This window comes from Citrus clementina, unplaced genomic scaffold (assembly GCF_000493195.1).
Source record: "Citrus clementina cultivar Clemenules unplaced genomic scaffold, Citrus_clementina_v1.0 scaffold_1, whole genome shotgun sequence".
In the NCBI taxonomy this organism is placed as follows: Eukaryota; Viridiplantae; Streptophyta; class Magnoliopsida; order Sapindales; family Rutaceae; genus Citrus; species Citrus x clementina.
The window spans coordinates 23,033,163-23,048,743 of NW_006263303.1; the positions used below are offsets into that span (position 1 = coordinate 23,033,163).

At 35.3% G+C, this 15,581-nt stretch overlaps 2 protein-coding genes across 4 annotated transcripts; one reads left to right on the plus strand and one right to left on the minus strand.

The window, feature by feature from the left end:
• The first annotated feature begins 5,878 nt into the window (after positions 1–5,878).
• On the plus strand, positions 5,879–8,644 carry LOC18055274. 3 transcript variants are annotated; one of them, XM_006452441.2, is made up of 2 exons: positions 5,879–6,170; positions 7,090–8,644. In XM_006452441.2, the coding sequence occupies exon 2, from the start codon at positions 7,111–7,113 to the stop codon at positions 8,398–8,400; it is 1,290 nt and encodes a 429-aa protein (XP_006452504.1). In that variant the 5' UTR covers positions 5,879–6,170; positions 7,090–7,110; the 3' UTR covers positions 8,401–8,644. The 3 variants fall into 3 exon arrangements, with proteins under 3 accessions (XP_006452504.1, XP_006452503.1, XP_024033428.1); XM_006452440.2 differs by having other exon boundaries at positions 5,879–6,166; XM_024177660.1 differs by lacking the exon at positions 5,879–6,170 and adding an exon at positions 6,231–6,551.
• A 250-nt stretch (positions 8,645–8,894) lies between these two features.
• On the minus strand, positions 8,895–13,775 carry LOC18055275 (protein TORNADO 1). The gene is made up of 3 exons (XM_006452443.2): positions 12,046–13,775; positions 10,691–11,934; positions 8,895–10,498 (listed from the first exon to the last, which is right to left on the minus strand). Exons 1-3 carry the CDS (start codon positions 13,550–13,552, stop codon positions 9,110–9,112), a joined length of 4,140 nt encoding a protein of 1,379 aa, XP_006452506.1. The 5' UTR covers positions 13,553–13,775; the 3' UTR covers positions 8,895–9,109.
• Between the last annotated feature and the right edge of the window lie 1,806 nt (positions 13,776–15,581).

Below are 15,581 nucleotides of genomic sequence, written 5' to 3' on the forward strand. Positions count from 1 at the left end.
GCGCAAAAATTATGGGCTAGTGTAGGCGGGCTTGGGTGATGACATTTTCCAAGACTTGGGGGCTTGTTGAATACTGCTAAGCTGGCTCAATATCGAACAGCCCAGCCCATGAGTTAGGATTTTTATTTTTAATGTTTTGATAGAGAGTGAGACTATGTTTGAGATTAATGCTGAAACTCTGTAATATACTTATTTCATAATTTTTTATAAAAATAGTATTTATTAAATTCTTTAAGAACTACTGATTTAATTTTTTTTTTTCATTTTGACAATAGATTTTAAAAATAGAAGGTTTACTTTTATTAGAAGCTTATTAAATAAGTCATTGCACTTTTTTAAAATTCTTATTATAACCTTATTATTTAAACAAAAAAATAATTATGTCTTATTTTTCATAAACCATGTATATAAATAATTAGATATCATATTACCGCCATGACTAATATATATTTTCTCCATTAAGTTCAAAGTTTTGATCTAGTAAATTTACACACACACACACACACACATTTTGTAGCTTACGTTTATTTTCTATCATGAAAATCAATAAGATTTACATATGACTATGTAAGTTTTCATTGCAACCAAGGCATTGCACAATATATAAGGAGGAATGTTGAACACATTCTTCATTTTAATAACATTGAAAATGATCATAGTTCAATCTTTGATGAATAAATAGAAAGAAACAACGATATTCAAGAAGACTGTCGCAATATTAATAACTCTCGATCCCAAGAAACATAAAATTTAAGGAACATTATCGCAATAAATTCAATATAAATGTAACGTATATTACTTTTTATTTTATTTGGATATATATATTAGTATGAATTTTTTAATCATATTTTTTTGTAGAGATTATAAAGTTCATTAGATTTCATTTAATTGAATTTGTTCACTTTATGTAATTTCACATGTTTTAAAATGAAAAAAGACATGTCTAAATAATTTTATTAAACTTACTCTAGAAAATAAAAGATACTTTAAATATAAATCTATTTTAATCATTATATAATAGAACATCACTTTTGTAATAAGAATTCACTAAATGCATATACTTTGATTTTCAAACTCACAACAATCACAACAACACAATTAACTAAATCCCAAATTACTTTTTTAATCAACATATTATTCATTTGTAAAGGAAAAAACAACTTATCTTATCAGTCACAGCTGTCCCGAAGTAGCCCTTAATGCATATTTAGTATGACTTATCAAATAGTGCTTGTTAATTCAATAAGTTCTTTTCAAAATTTTTAGTATTGTTGGGTTACATTTTGTATAGAACTCTTGGTGACGGGGGAGCCTTAACAACAGAAGTTGTACAAAACATTAAATAAATTATTTTGCCTCTATTAGTAGAAGTTCAATAACTTGTTATAAAAGTTATACTAATAGAGACAAAATAATTTATTTAATGTTTTGTACAACTTCTATTAATAGAGACAAAATAATTTATTTGGATGGGTTATAGAAGTTTTATAAAGAATCAAAATTGTCTAAATTACTCTTAATTTATTTCTAATCTTATTTTATTACTTTTATAATATAATTTTTAAAAAAACTTATTAATAAAAATAATTTTATAATTATTAATAAAAAATTTCATTGACAATAATAAAAATAATTTTACAATTATTAATAATAAAACTTCTCCTTAATAACCGAACAATTCAAATAATTTTTGTAAAAATTTTATTTAAAAAATCTATTAATAAAATTTTTGTTTGAACAAACTACACGCAAGTCCTAATCTAGCACTGTTAGAAGCAGGTTTTTTCAAAAGCATTTCTAGAAGCCCTGATATTTATTTGGATAGTTTTCAAAGACCGCAAATTAATATAGTTTTCAAAGACCGCAATTTAATTAATGCTCAACGGCTTCTTGGGTTTTGACTTCCGAAGATTCTCTCTTTTTTTTTTTATAATAATAATAATTATTATTATGCATATATTCTCCATCTACTATAGTGAAATTTCAATTATTATTATTAATGCTTCATATTATACTTTTCAATAATCTTACAAATTACAAAATGTTTTAAAATAAATCTGAAAATAGTTGCTACAATCTGAAAAACCTTCCATTATTGAAAATACTTTTTAGCACTCTCTTAATAAGTGCTTTTAGCTTTTGCAAGAAGTTATCAAATAAAAATGCTGAATCTCAATACATTTTGATTATGGTATTAAATTAGAAAAAAATTAAATAATGGGTTGTTGTGTGTGTGATCGTAGTGGCACCACTGGTTCAAGGAGGCTGCCCAAATTATGTATGAAAGCAAATTTTAATTGAGTTAGTGCAAATCTACAGTGCATGTTAATCATTTTATAGTAACCCATAATTAAATAATGAGTGACGACAACGAGTGGCACAGGAATGTTCTAAAACGTTGTTTAGTAAAAAAAATATGGGGCATTTTTCTTTAATTATTTAAATAATTATATTGGGGGGGGGGGGGGGGGGGGGAGGTGTGGTATTGGGTCATATTTTGATGAGGCTCAAGGGTGATGAAAAGGTCAAAGAAGTGGAATAAAATAACACCCAAATGATTCCACATTTTTCAAATATTTAATGTCCCATTTTTTTAACTTTATCTTTTGGTGTTATTTCAAGAAGGGTCAAGATTTGCTGACATTTTGGTTAATTGGACGGCAATCTAGAAGCCCTATACTTTATGCATAATTCATGATTAAATCAATTTTAATTAATCTCTATGATCTTTGGAGTGCTTATAGAATAAACCTCCTTTTTTTCTTTTTTTCAAAATAATTGATTCTGCCTATTTTGGATCCTATGCTATACACAGTGGATAACAAATAATAAGTTTCTAATTTTTTTAATATTATTCTTCAGAGCGTGGGAGGGGGTGAATCGACAAAATTAAAATTAACGTGCATTTTAAAACACACGTTATCATCCTAACCTATCCTTAAGATTCAATATTTAAATTGCTTTTAAAGCAATGCCTCTTTGTACAAGTAATTTAGTCCGAAAACATCACTGCATACGCCAATTACGCATCTGATGACCTTGGAATTGGATGATGGCAAATGAAAAGCATTTAAAATTTAGAAAAAAAAAAAAAGCTTGTACTAAAACGAGTCTCATCCGTCTATATCAACTATTTATTAAAGAGGGAGGAAAAAGCAAAAAAAATAAAATAAAATAAAGAGTCAAGAAGAGATAGGGAAAGAAAAAGCTCAATCTAAATCTCCATCACGGGAGGACTTTTTCCGGGCAAGCAAACCAACTTGAATACAAAGATAAAAAAAGACCCGTTGATTGAAGGATTTGGTTAAAGTCTACTTTGGATGGATTACATAATTTCAAAGAGATAGTTAAGGACTTAAGGCTCATCGAGACATTTGAATTTGAAGAAAGCAATTTTTTTTGGTTCTTTTTTTCAAAAGAAGCAACAAGACCCCACCCCCACCACAATTAGCCTTTGATTTTCTGCCAATTTGGCGTTAGAATAGTGTGATTTTTGTTTGAATATAACACAGGCTTAGTTTGAAGGAGCATGTTAATATTAACTTTTTATAGGGCCCATGCATCATAATAAAGGCATAAAGCTATATTGCCTTTTATCCTCTTAGTGGAGCGTTTTGGGTACTAAAGTGGGGCATTCTTCCAAGTTCTCCACATTCTTTTCACTTTTTGGGGGGTCTTGATTGATCTGGCATCTCCAATTTTAATCACCCTTTTCATTTTTCTAGTTTTTTAGATAAACAAATACATGTTCTTGTTACAGGATCTACTATGAGGATACACTTTTTTTTTTTTTCACATTTATGTGATTTTGTTAGGGTCTTATAAGCCAAGACTTAGACAATACACATGTCCATCATGTCTTCAAAAATTATTTACAAATTGTATAATATAGACAAGTCATCTCACTCACAACAGTGATGTCTTTGTTTTCTTGTTATTATTTTTGTTCTTGCTATTATTTCCCCTCAACTGGCTTCTTCTATTAGTTGATTAGGATTTAATTATTTGTTGTTTGTCTTGAAAGAAAGCTGATTTGTCTAAATCCACCTAATAATTGACTCTTCCCAGCTGCACATCTCAATAATCAATTGTTTATTAGAGAAAAAAAAAAACCCCCCAAAATATTAATCGTATTTAAGAGCAAGAGACACGGAAATAATCTTAATTTGAGAGGAATTTGTATGAATCAACTTGAAGGTTTAAGAATTAAAAATGACAATTGGGGTCCATCCAAGTTGCAATAATATACAAATTTGGCAATTCCTTGCTGCAATTAAAATTCTGTTTCTACATAAATAAAGTTTGCCCTAATAAAATTATTATTGTTCTTTGCCTGCCAAAATTCACATGGGAGACCAGAAGTTATGGTCCAGCAATGGCGCTATAAATTTTTCAATTTCCAATCTTAGTAAACTTGGCACTGTACACTTGTAAAGCTTGGCAGCCTTGGCTGCTTCAATGTATGTAAAACAGTAGGTTTCCTTATGTGTTATGATGATTGTCTTTAGGAAATTCAAAGGCCAATTATTATCAAGATAGGAATTTTTTAAAAATCTTGGCCTCATCCATACATTGCTTTTAGATAGTTATTGTTAATATTATTTTTTTTTAAAAAAAATGGAGGTATTTTTCTTTTGAGAAAACAATTATTCATTACTGCAATCAATTATGTGGATTTTTTTTTTAAGAAGAAAAAATTCGGCGTGACCTAAACCCCAAAAGTACCCACCCAAGATTCACATTACACTGGAAATGTACTTAGCAAACAATGAAATTATCCTATTAACCAAACAATCCACTTTCAGCCCCTTGGATATATAAGACAATAATGTTGTTATTTATTTTTATTTATTTTAAATTGAAGCAACTTTTCATTTTTAAAAAGAAAAAAAAAATTGAAGCAAAGTAGTGACCAAAAGTGAGCTCTTAGCCCATTCACATCCATCCAATCCTTTCACTCCCAACTCCGTGGTAGTACTCTTTTACTCTTAATTATGGAATAATTAGATTAGTGTAGATGTGTCTTCCATAAATTTATCAATTAGAAATTTACATAAATCTTTGAAATTTTAATTAGACGAGCGATCTCATACTATATTGTCCGTATGTTAGAAAAATTCTGATTATAACATATTGATATTTGAAAAAAAAAAAAGTGACCAAACCCACATTGGGCTCCTAACATAATTAATAATTTCAGGTTTACTTTGATTTCGCTGCTCGTGAATTAATTATTTTTAAACCATCTAGTTATTTTTAAAAATTTAACTATTTTATTTTTGTTAAGAAGACGAAAAAATTTAAAAATATTTATCCATTCCATTTTTTTCCTAACTTTTAAACAAAAATAAGAGTAACTTTTAAAAATGATTAGTTTACAAAAAAAAAAAAATCCAAAATCTATCTAAAATAATGAAGCTACTGCTGTTGGAATGAGAGTTAATTTTTCCTAAGATGTAATCAGCGAAAATATAATTTCTGAAAGGAAAATACTCTCCGTAAAGATTTAAGCTACTGTGCAAAAGTACACGTACCTAGTGGTAGATTTCAATTGCTCTCTAAAATTTTAATATAAAAATAAAAAGTCAGTAACCAAATTACATAAGCCATAAATACAGAGCCTGACAAAGTTGACGAACGTATGTTTTGCACATAGTTGAAAGTTGAAACAGGAGCTGTTCAGGCTCGGGTTCTTTCAATTCCATGACCCACCTACAAAACGCACTCAACGCATCTCTCATTGGTCCACAATGACAAAGGCGTGGGGCGGTGTATCTGTAAATTGCATAGAGTCCAAGACTCGATGGCTTTTCGTTTTTCTAACCCCAACAAAGAGCGAAGGAGAAATGAAAAAAATCTGAAAAAAAAAAAAGTATTATTATTAAAATAGCAAATACCCACAAAAAAAAATCCATTATATTATATACTTTGCAAGTTTGCATAATCATACAACACGGGCTGTGTACTTTCTCTCTCTTTCCGACAAGACTCAGCTGAATGCTCAGGACTTGTGTGATTTAATTCTAACAGACTCTTTTTTTCTCAGTTCACAGCTCGATAAGTGAGCAAAGCGGAGCAAAGCAACCTGGTTTAGTGAAGTGAGCTGTTGTTGGATCTTGGATTAGAGCAAACAGTTAGCTGTTCTTTTGACTTTTGGTGACTAAAGGCAGGTGATAATAATGGGATAATAGAGCAATCTCTGTTGTTGATTGTTTTTATTGTGATGATCACTTTATTTTCATTATTTTTTGCTTTGAATTTTAGTGGGTATGTTTTAGAATTATGTGACAGGATCTGGGTTACTGTGTTTTTTTTTTGGCTTTGACTGATTTTAAGTCTTCCTTGGATTCCGGCTTCTGTGTAGTAAAAGAGATGGTTGCTTTGCTTTATTTGTATCTGGTCATTTATGGGGCTTTATTTAACTGTTTTATGGGTCTTCGCTCGCTCTTAAGTTTTCCCTGTTCTGGGTTTTGGAGTAATTCACACTAGAGCTAAAAAGTTCAGGTTTTTGGCGTTTTGGAGTAGTTGAAGCGAAAAGCTTCATCTTGTAGGTATTTTTCTTTTCTGGGTTTTTGAATTCCAGTTCAGGTTTAGCGAACTTTTAGATTTGGGACCGTGTCTCCGCTCTTGATTTTGGTCAAAGGTGAAGGAATCATGATTTGAAGTTGATCATAAAATTTTCCATGCTGTTGGTTTTTGGGTTTCATTTGAAGGGTTTTTCTTTTGTAAAATTGGCTTCTTCATGTTCAGAGTTAGTGTTTGCTTTAGCTTTGGCAAGTGATGCACTTTTTGGGAGGCAGCTTATGTGTTGGTCTTAAAAGCTTATTAACATTTCCGAATTTGCCTTGAATTTGGAGCTTTCTGCCTCAAAGGTTTTACCGACAAAAATAGGCTTTTAAGCTCTAAGAGTTTTTTCTTAGTCTGTGAATTTCTGTTCCAAATATCAGATGTGCCGTCAATTTGCTTAAGTTTCTTAGCTTTGAATTGATTCTTTGGATTGGTTTAAAGGGATACATGTTTCTGCTTTCTAGTTGGGAATTTCATTTTGCTTGACCTGATTTTTCAGTTATATCTTTTGTGCTTTTCCAGTTTCAAATTCTTGGTGTTCCCATGGATTCTCCACAATCTGTTGTCTCACCATTCAAGTCCTCTGTTGCTGCTGAGCCTGAGAAGCAGAAATCTGATTTCTTTGCTCGCTCTGGTAGCTTGACAAAGGGAACTGAAGCCAACAGAAAAGAGGCTGTTATGTCAAACTTAGGGAACTTCATTGGTGTTCTTGAAGTATACGTACATCAAGCTAGGGACATTCATAACATCTGCATTTACCACAAGCAAGATGTTTATGCTAAGCTTTGCCTCACCAGTGATCCCGAAAACACTGTCTCCACCAATATCATCAATGGTGGTGGGAGGAATCCTGTTTTCAATGAAAATCTTAAGCTCAATGTCAAGACTGTTGAATCCTCCCTCAAATGTGAAATATTTATGATGAGTAGGGTGAAGAATTATCTTGAAGACCAGTTGCTGGGCTTCACTTTGGTGCCTTTATCTGAAGTACTCGTCAAGAATGGGAAGTTGGAGAAAGAGTTTTCTCTCTCTTCAACTGATCTCTTCCATTCTCCGGCTGGATTTGTTCAGTTGTCTCTTGCATATGCTGGAGCTTCACCTGATGTAATGGCAATTCCAGCGGTGCCTAAACCTTTGGCTGCTGATGAAACTGCGCAAGAATCAGAAATATCCGAGTCCCTTGATAGGATTGAGTTCCCAGATCCAAAAATTGTGAATGAGAACCAGATGATGGTTTCAGAGTATTTTGGGATTTCATGTTCCAATATGGACACTGAAACCTCTGAGAGCTTGGTGTCTTCTGATGCCCGAAACCAAGTTAGTTCGGAGATCAGAGCTCCTGTTGTTGAAAGCTTTTCGACTGCTACAGTTGAGTCTGTTCAGCTTCCAAAGTTTGATTCTCCTCCAAGCAGTGTTTCAACCAATGGGGTCTCTTCCCCTTCAGTTGCTGCTAGCTCTGATTCCTCTGATTCTCCGGTAGTTTCAAAGCCACAGAATCAGGAACAAGAACCTCCCTCAAAAGAGAAAAAGGTTGATGTTGGAGAAGGAGAGAGCGATTCCTCTGGTGGAGTGCCAAGTGATGCAATTAATAAGCCTGTTGTCAGTGTCAACATTGAGCCTGAACAGAAGGTGGTGCAGCAAGATATAGTGGACATGTATATGAAGAGCATGCAGCAATTTACTGAGTCATTGGCCAAGATGAAGCTTCCTCTGGACATCGATAGTGGACCACCTAGTTCAACCAGTTCAGGGAATTCAAGCACTGATCAGAAATTGCAGGCATCTAAGAACACTGGTTCCCGTGTGTTTTATGGGAGTAGGGCTTTTTTCTAAAGCTCATTATCCAAGTGGTTCAAGGGAAGACACAGGTGACTTTAGATTTTAGACTGGAGACTAATACTAATAGTGACGTGTAATAATGTATCATTAGTGTGGTGTTTTCCTTTGTATGTTGAGATGTTTCAGATGGCCGGAAATCATGACTTTGTCCTGTTATTAGCTTTATTTCCGATGCATCTGGTGTCAGTAGTGTATGTGAATTGTGAACTTTTCAAGTTTCATAATTCTTCCTGTTCCAGCTTCTGGTTTCAAATTTTAATTATTGCGGAATCAAATTTCATCTAACAATTGGTTAACAATCTATCTAATAACATGATATATTTTGGTCCCACATATCCCATGTGATTTACTGATTTGAGACAAAGTAGGGCAAAGACTTAGATTTAGCTTTTGGAACTTTTCTATCATTAGATTCAACATACCACTGATTTTATTTATGCATTTTCACACCATAATGGACAAGCAGAAGGCAGCTCTTTTATTTTTATATTAGTTAAGTTGATTTTGCCGTTAAATTGAGGTAAACTTGTTCAGATTCTGGGATAGCATATAGTTCTGAAATTATGACTCAAGAGCTTATTTGTTTAACAGTGCAAGTTACAGCTGCATAGCGGGGTTTATAATCTGCAGTAAGGAAGACAAAAAGCTCTTATAAAAAGAATTTGAAGAAACCCCATTTATTCCACGCGCTCAAGTATCAATTTCAAATGGGTACTTCAATGACTTCATGGGCTCTGACTATCATATGCCTTCTACAAATCCATGCAATATGGCCATCATCTCTGTATCTCACCCTCCACAGTCCAAACTTCTCAGCAATATCCTTTCCTGTTGAGCACCTCCTCTCTCTTAAGAAATCCACCACCCATTGCTGCACAGCTATTAGCTCCTGCTGGATATCTCCAGCCCTGTTTCTGCTTCTGTTTCTGCTTCCTTCCACTCGTCCCATTGCCACAGCTCCAACTGCCCCAGCAGCAACCGCGCCTGCTGCCCCATATACAAGGGAAGAGTCAGCCAGATGGGCAACTTCCTTGCTCAAATCTGGTATCAGCTGCCCCATCCCAGTTGCGAGATGAGCTCCAATCTTGAGGGCAAATGTCAATAATTTCATGAACTTTGTCATGTATGGAGCCAAACTTTTTACGGTCCTGTTGTCAACCTGCATAATTTCACAGCCCATTTGGTCTTCAACAACGTGCATTTCTCGCCTGAATTCACATAACATGTGCAGCCTGAGTGCAGTCATGCCAGAAATTATGTTTGTGATCAATTTTCTCGAGTAGTTTTCTGTTCTGACAAAGTATATCATGTTGGGCACTTTCCTCTCTTCAAGCTGGACATTGAAGTTCGCCATGTAGTTCACTTTGCGATGGAGCTCAATAAGAAGTCTGTGCTCATAATATCTTAGCCCTTGGATCTCTTGTTTCAGATCCTTTATTTCTTGTTCAATGATTTTCAATCTCTGTAATACTGTTTCCAGACCCTTGGCAATTCCACCAAAAGTTGGTTCGACTTTGCCATCAGGTTCGTTGCTGGGATCTGGTTCTTCAGGATTGTTTTCTGTGGGGACTTGCAGTTCAACAGCAAGGTTGTGAAGGTCGTGATACCTTCGGTGCAGTACTTCTCGGAAGTCATCATCTGACAGGAGGTCTCGCGCTAAGTCAAACCCAGCTCTTAGAATAGGTTTGCCAGAATCCGAGACTAGATCCCAGGTGTGCTGATAATCATACATGCTGTCTGCAGGAAGCGAAAGCAATGCCTGTTTCAAAAGTTGCACATGTACAAACTGAGTTTTCCTGTACCTTGGGGGAGTCAGATTTCTGACGCATTCTGGCCGCAGGATGTTTTCAGTTAAGGTAACTCCTTGGCAGAGGCTTTGGATAGCTGGAATTATGAGTTGATGAATAAGCCTAAGAGTTTCAGTCAGACTCTTGGTAGAGCAAGCGAGAACATCAATGTAGTATCCCAATTGTCCTCCAAGTTCTACTCTAATATATATGCCATTGATGATTATGGAAATTAAATATTTCTCAAGATTGTAAGTTGCTCCATGTTGGTTCTTCAAAGCCATAATCCTGTTATGTAGATGCACCTGAATTTGCAAACAATCAAACTCTGATAAGAATTTGAACATAGGATTTTAGTTTGGAGCTTGCCTTTTAAATGCTTTATAACTTTTTAGTTAGTAATAACAAATACCATCTCCATTTGTATTTTCATGACTTTAAGCATAATCAGAATATGAAGTTTAAACATTAAGAGAAAAGGAATATAGAACTCTTGCCTGTAAACGAGGAAAGAAGCCTGGTGTGAGAAACATGTGACTTGAATCATCACATTCAAGATGCCGCCCTGCATAGATGCAATCAGGTGAATCTATTTGCCATTTCTGTGGCTTTCCTCTGCCTTCTTCAAGAATTGATGGGATGAGTAACAAAGAATCTGGATCTGAAGGATCTTGCTCATAACATAGTTCTAGTTTCAGCATCATTCTTACAAGGTCACTGGCTTCCAAGTTCTCAAATACTTTTGAGCCCATTCCGGGAATCTGACTTTGCAAGCTTCCTCTTAGAATCTTCTCCAATTCTTTTCTGCTAGTGAAGCCATTGTTCTCCAGGGAGCTTTGCTTTCTAACTTCTAATTTTATGAGTTTGCTAAGCACTTCGCTGCAAAACCACTCACAATCTAGAATTAAGAAACCCAGTTCATCAAAGTAAATCACCTCGCCTATATGATGAAGACAAGTAGCAATAGCACGCCTCCTCATTTCCACCTTATCCTTATTATCATGCCTCGATCGGATTCTCAAGGGTGGAACCTTAACCTGACATAGCTCAGCAAACTCTTTCCATTTCATTGCTGGCTTGTTGTAGTTCTCTGATCTCCAATCCGATAAAATTTGTATGAGGTCATTGCAGAGCTGATAAACACGAGGGACTCTTTGGAGAATAGTCCTGCTTGTCTTTCGAATGTGATGAGTGAGTTTAGTGACAGATGCAGATGATCTAGCATCAATTGTGAATACAGTAGGATAGAAGTCAACAAACCCTTGGAATTTGTCTTTTAATCTCTGTATTGAACTCACAGTGAGCTGCATATCTTGTGAAGGTTGATTGATTTTGTCATAATGAGTGAGGACTACAGTTACATTTGGTAGCATGCATTGTTGCACAGCTCTTCTTGAGTTGGAAACTATGAATCTAAGCCAATACCGAAGATCTTCTTCTATCTCTTCTGGGGTTTTCGGTTCTCTGTTGGTGGGTTTCCTGAACAAACTGGATATGATAAGGAAGCAAGAAGCACTGCCATGCCCCGGAAACATAAGATCATGGAGAGAGTAGAACTCATGCTGACCAGCAAGATTCCATATTGAAATCCTTGTGTCTTCATCTTTCAATGTCTTTATCTTCATTCCAACTGGTCTAACTGCTTGTTCAACTGGATTTACAAGTGTTCTCACTTGTTCTATGTAGGGAAGCTTTGAAGAAGAGAAGTTTTGCGAGATGGAATTACACAGCGTAGTCTTACCTGCAAGTGGGAATACATAGAATTGATCGTTCTCAACATCAACTGTCAAGTTCTACCAAAACATAGGATAATGCAAGTTCATAAACCATTTCATATTCCTGAAAAGCCTACCGGCATATTCTTGACCGCAAAAGAAAACCCGGCAGCTCTTTGGTTCTGTAAGCGGCATGTCTTTCAGCAAATCTATATCCGGTTCACTCCTCCCCTTTTGGCCCAATCTTTGATAAATTCCATCAGCTTTTCCTGAATTCTTCAATGGAGTTCTCTCAAGATCAATGTCTTCAATCCACGGATTCACCTGCAATGTCTCCATTATAGCTTGCTGTAACAACTCTCCTCGAACCCCTTTGCAGCCTTGTAAAGACAATTGTCTCAAGCTGGCATTCTTCTGTAAGCTCTTGAAGATTCTGACAAAATCATCCGGTCTCAAACTCTGATCATCATAAATTCCTAACTGTGTCACAGTTTCATTTGTTGTCAGCATTTGTAAGATGGCTGCAATCCCATCCCTTCCGATTTTCGTTCTCCCACCTCCGAAAGTCACAGACCTCAGCGTAATATTTGCTTGGCTTTGCAAGGATGAGAATCTACTCAAAGGGCATAGTAAGTGTTCAACACCAACGCCACTAAACCAGTTTCCATGCAGATATAAACTTTCCAAACTTCTATTCTTGAATAGTCCAGCTGCAACATACACTACCCCCTTATCTTTAAGGCAAGTTTTCGATAGGATTACCTCCTTAAGGCTCTGATTCTGCTGCAGCACCCATCTGAATTCCTTAGCCCACCGGGACTTAAGCCGGACTCCGGTCATATCGAGTGACTTGACAGTTGTGTTGCATCCAAGAGAGCAAGCAACTCTGCAAGAGCCTGAAACATCAAGCCTGTAAATTCTAAGCGTGCCATTCTCAGGTAAAAACTCCACAACCTTGGAACTTTTCTCTCCATTTTCTCCACTCCAAACGTGAACTTCCATTGCTCGATTTCTGGCTAAAACAGCAGATATAAGCGGGGTTGCTGTGAGTGAGCTTGAGTCGAATATCGTCAAAGACTTGAGTGTTGAGTTCGCTTCAATCATCTTTGATAACTCCTCTGCCCCTTTTGAACCAATTGAGTCTTCCCATATTTGCAACTCTTCCAAAGTATCATTCACCTTGAGTGCAGAAGCAAGAAGTGAAGCCCCAGCATTTTTAATACCAGATTCAGTGAACATGACCTCTTTGATCACTCCATTTCTCCTCACAACATCTGAAATCTCAGCCAAGCATTCTGCATCAAACTTGTTTCTTCTGAAAACGACTTGCTTGACGTTTGAGCTGCAGTCAAGCAACAATCCGAGAATCCGCATTTGCTCTATTTCCCATTCGACACTGTGGAACTCCAAGTGCTTCAATGAAGTGTGAGCCTTTTCAGCTGTAACCAATAGAGTCAACAAGTGGGGGAAGTACAAAAGGGTGTCTTTGCCAATGTTTATGTTCATGGAATTTTCTGTTTCTTGGTGACAACCTGTAGCTGGCTGGGAAAGAAAGAATGACAGGTTGTGTAGGTTGAGGCTTTCGGATTCGATTGCTTGGAAAAGCCATTGAAGGTCCCGTAGGTTCTCGTTGTTTGGTGCCATTGTCACAGTTAGAACTTAAAAAAAAAAACAAACAAAAGGGATGGGATTGTTATGGTTTCTTGATGAGTAGATATGATTTGATTTTATCTGTTCTTTTATGTTAGACAAATACATTGGAATGGAGAGTTGCCTCGTTCAGGCCTTTTTGTGTCCGATATTGAAAATGATGTCCATTACAGAAATTATGCATTGAGCTTCTCTTCTTCTGCAATGATATGCTTTTTCTTATGTCATATATTCTCTTCTTCTCACTTAAGAAATTCGATCGGGCAATTTTATTTCAAAGGTCGGCGGATACCTTTACACATAGCTCCCGCTTACCAGTCAGTCAGTCACTACTGTATGCATGCATACACATGGGTTACAATAAAAAAACCGATGCTTACAACATGAAATCCACACGTGGCCAAATGTGAGCCGTATGATTTGCTAGGCCAAATGGACATCCAAGAATGAGATCCTCTCAAGTTGAAACCATTAGACATGTTTTGCACTAGATGGGAGGCAAGTGGCGACACTGTAGGTGAAAATGGAGGTGGTGATCTAGCTTTTTGACCTTTTGTGCTGTTACAATATCCTACTTTTTTTTTTTTTAATCAAAATTTTTCTACTTTTCCCATTGAAAAGAATGAGGAATCCTATAAAGAAGATAGTAAAGTAGAAGGAAAAGGCAACTTGTATGTTGGACAAATTAACCTCTTTAAGGGATCCCACCACTTGCTATTGCTATTGTTTTTTTTTTTTTTAAGTCTGTTATACATATATATTACTGATATTATATCAGATATTACAATTAATATTTACAATCATACTATATAACTGGGACCACCATCATATATTGACACACTGAAGTATATACTCAGATATTTTAAATTCTCTCTAATATTCGAGGGGTGCCTGCTCCACTCACATTTCGTAAGGAAGAGACTGTCTCCACTCAATTAATTGATAATTGAGGAAGAACTGAAACTAACCTCCATAATGCTCTTATGGAGGCTCGAACCCTTGCACTCAACATTGTAAGTGCAAGGCTTCTCCCATTGAACCAAAGGCCTATTGGTTGCTATTGCTATTGCTACTAACACTTGTTTGTAGCCTCTTTAATTTGGATCAAATAAAGGCGTGTTTGGGTGGGTATGTTCAATTTTATACAAGCTAAACTTTGAAATTTTTAGAAAATGTGGGTATTCGTTAATTGTCGATAAAATACTGAAGGGTGGTTTTTAGGTTAAGTATTATATTCAGTTATTTATAATTTTTTTTTAAAAAAAAAATGGGAAAAGAAATTAAGAAGGCAACAATCTAGCAATCTAGCATAGGGTATGTCGATCAAGGGAATTAATGTTGACCTGGCGGCAACTCCCACATGGTCATGCCTAGATAATCGTGTAGTAGACCCCACGAGTCCATTTCGGTGCGATCAGGACCGTCGACAAAATCTTGATTTGATTGATGGGAGGCCTTGTCAAACGTCACACCCATTATTCTCGTAGAAATAAATGACGATCATACGTGTAGAAATTTTAAGCACCATTGTTGACTGTGTACTGGAAAACAATTAAAATGACCTTTGCCCTTTACCCATTTATTTTTATTTGGTGACTATAAATAGAGGAGTGGCTTGGTTAAAAAAATAATTAAAAAAAAAAAAAGAATTCATATTATGGTGATAATATTTTACACAACAATTTTGAACTAAAAATGGCTCTCAAAGCCCCAAAAGCCCTCGAAACTTAAGAGGTCCAAGATAAAGATAGAAGCCCTAAAACCCGTACTAACAAAGCATGGGATTGTAATGGAAGTCTGGTACATTCAAAGCCTCAACCCTTTTTTTTACCGATACAATTAAAGTATGTATACATTAACATGGCACCTATAAAACAATTCCACATATAAGCAAAAAATTTCAAGTACTTAGAAGAAGAGAATGGTTACGACATAACATTTTGGTTTTTTTATTTATACCACCTAATTTACGACATATTATGTGCACTACTATAACACATAAGGTATTAACCATAAAAACCTT

Coding starts and splice junctions, on each gene's coding strand:
- LOC18055274 (XM_006452441.2), top strand. CDS start 7,111: ATGGATTCTCCACAATCTGTTGTCTCACCATTCAAGTCCTCTGTTGCT.
- LOC18055275 (XM_006452443.2), bottom strand. CDS start 13,552: ATGGCACCAAACAACGAGAACCTACGGGACCTTCAATGGCTTTTCCAA. Junction 11,935..12,045: donor TTGCGGTCAAGAATATGCCG/GTAGGCTTTTCA, acceptor TCCCACTTGCAG/GTAAGACTACGCTGTGTAAT. Junction 10,499..10,690: donor GCTTCTTTCCTCGTTTACAG/GCAAGAGTTCTA, acceptor TTGCAAATTCAG/GTGCATCTACATAACAGGAT.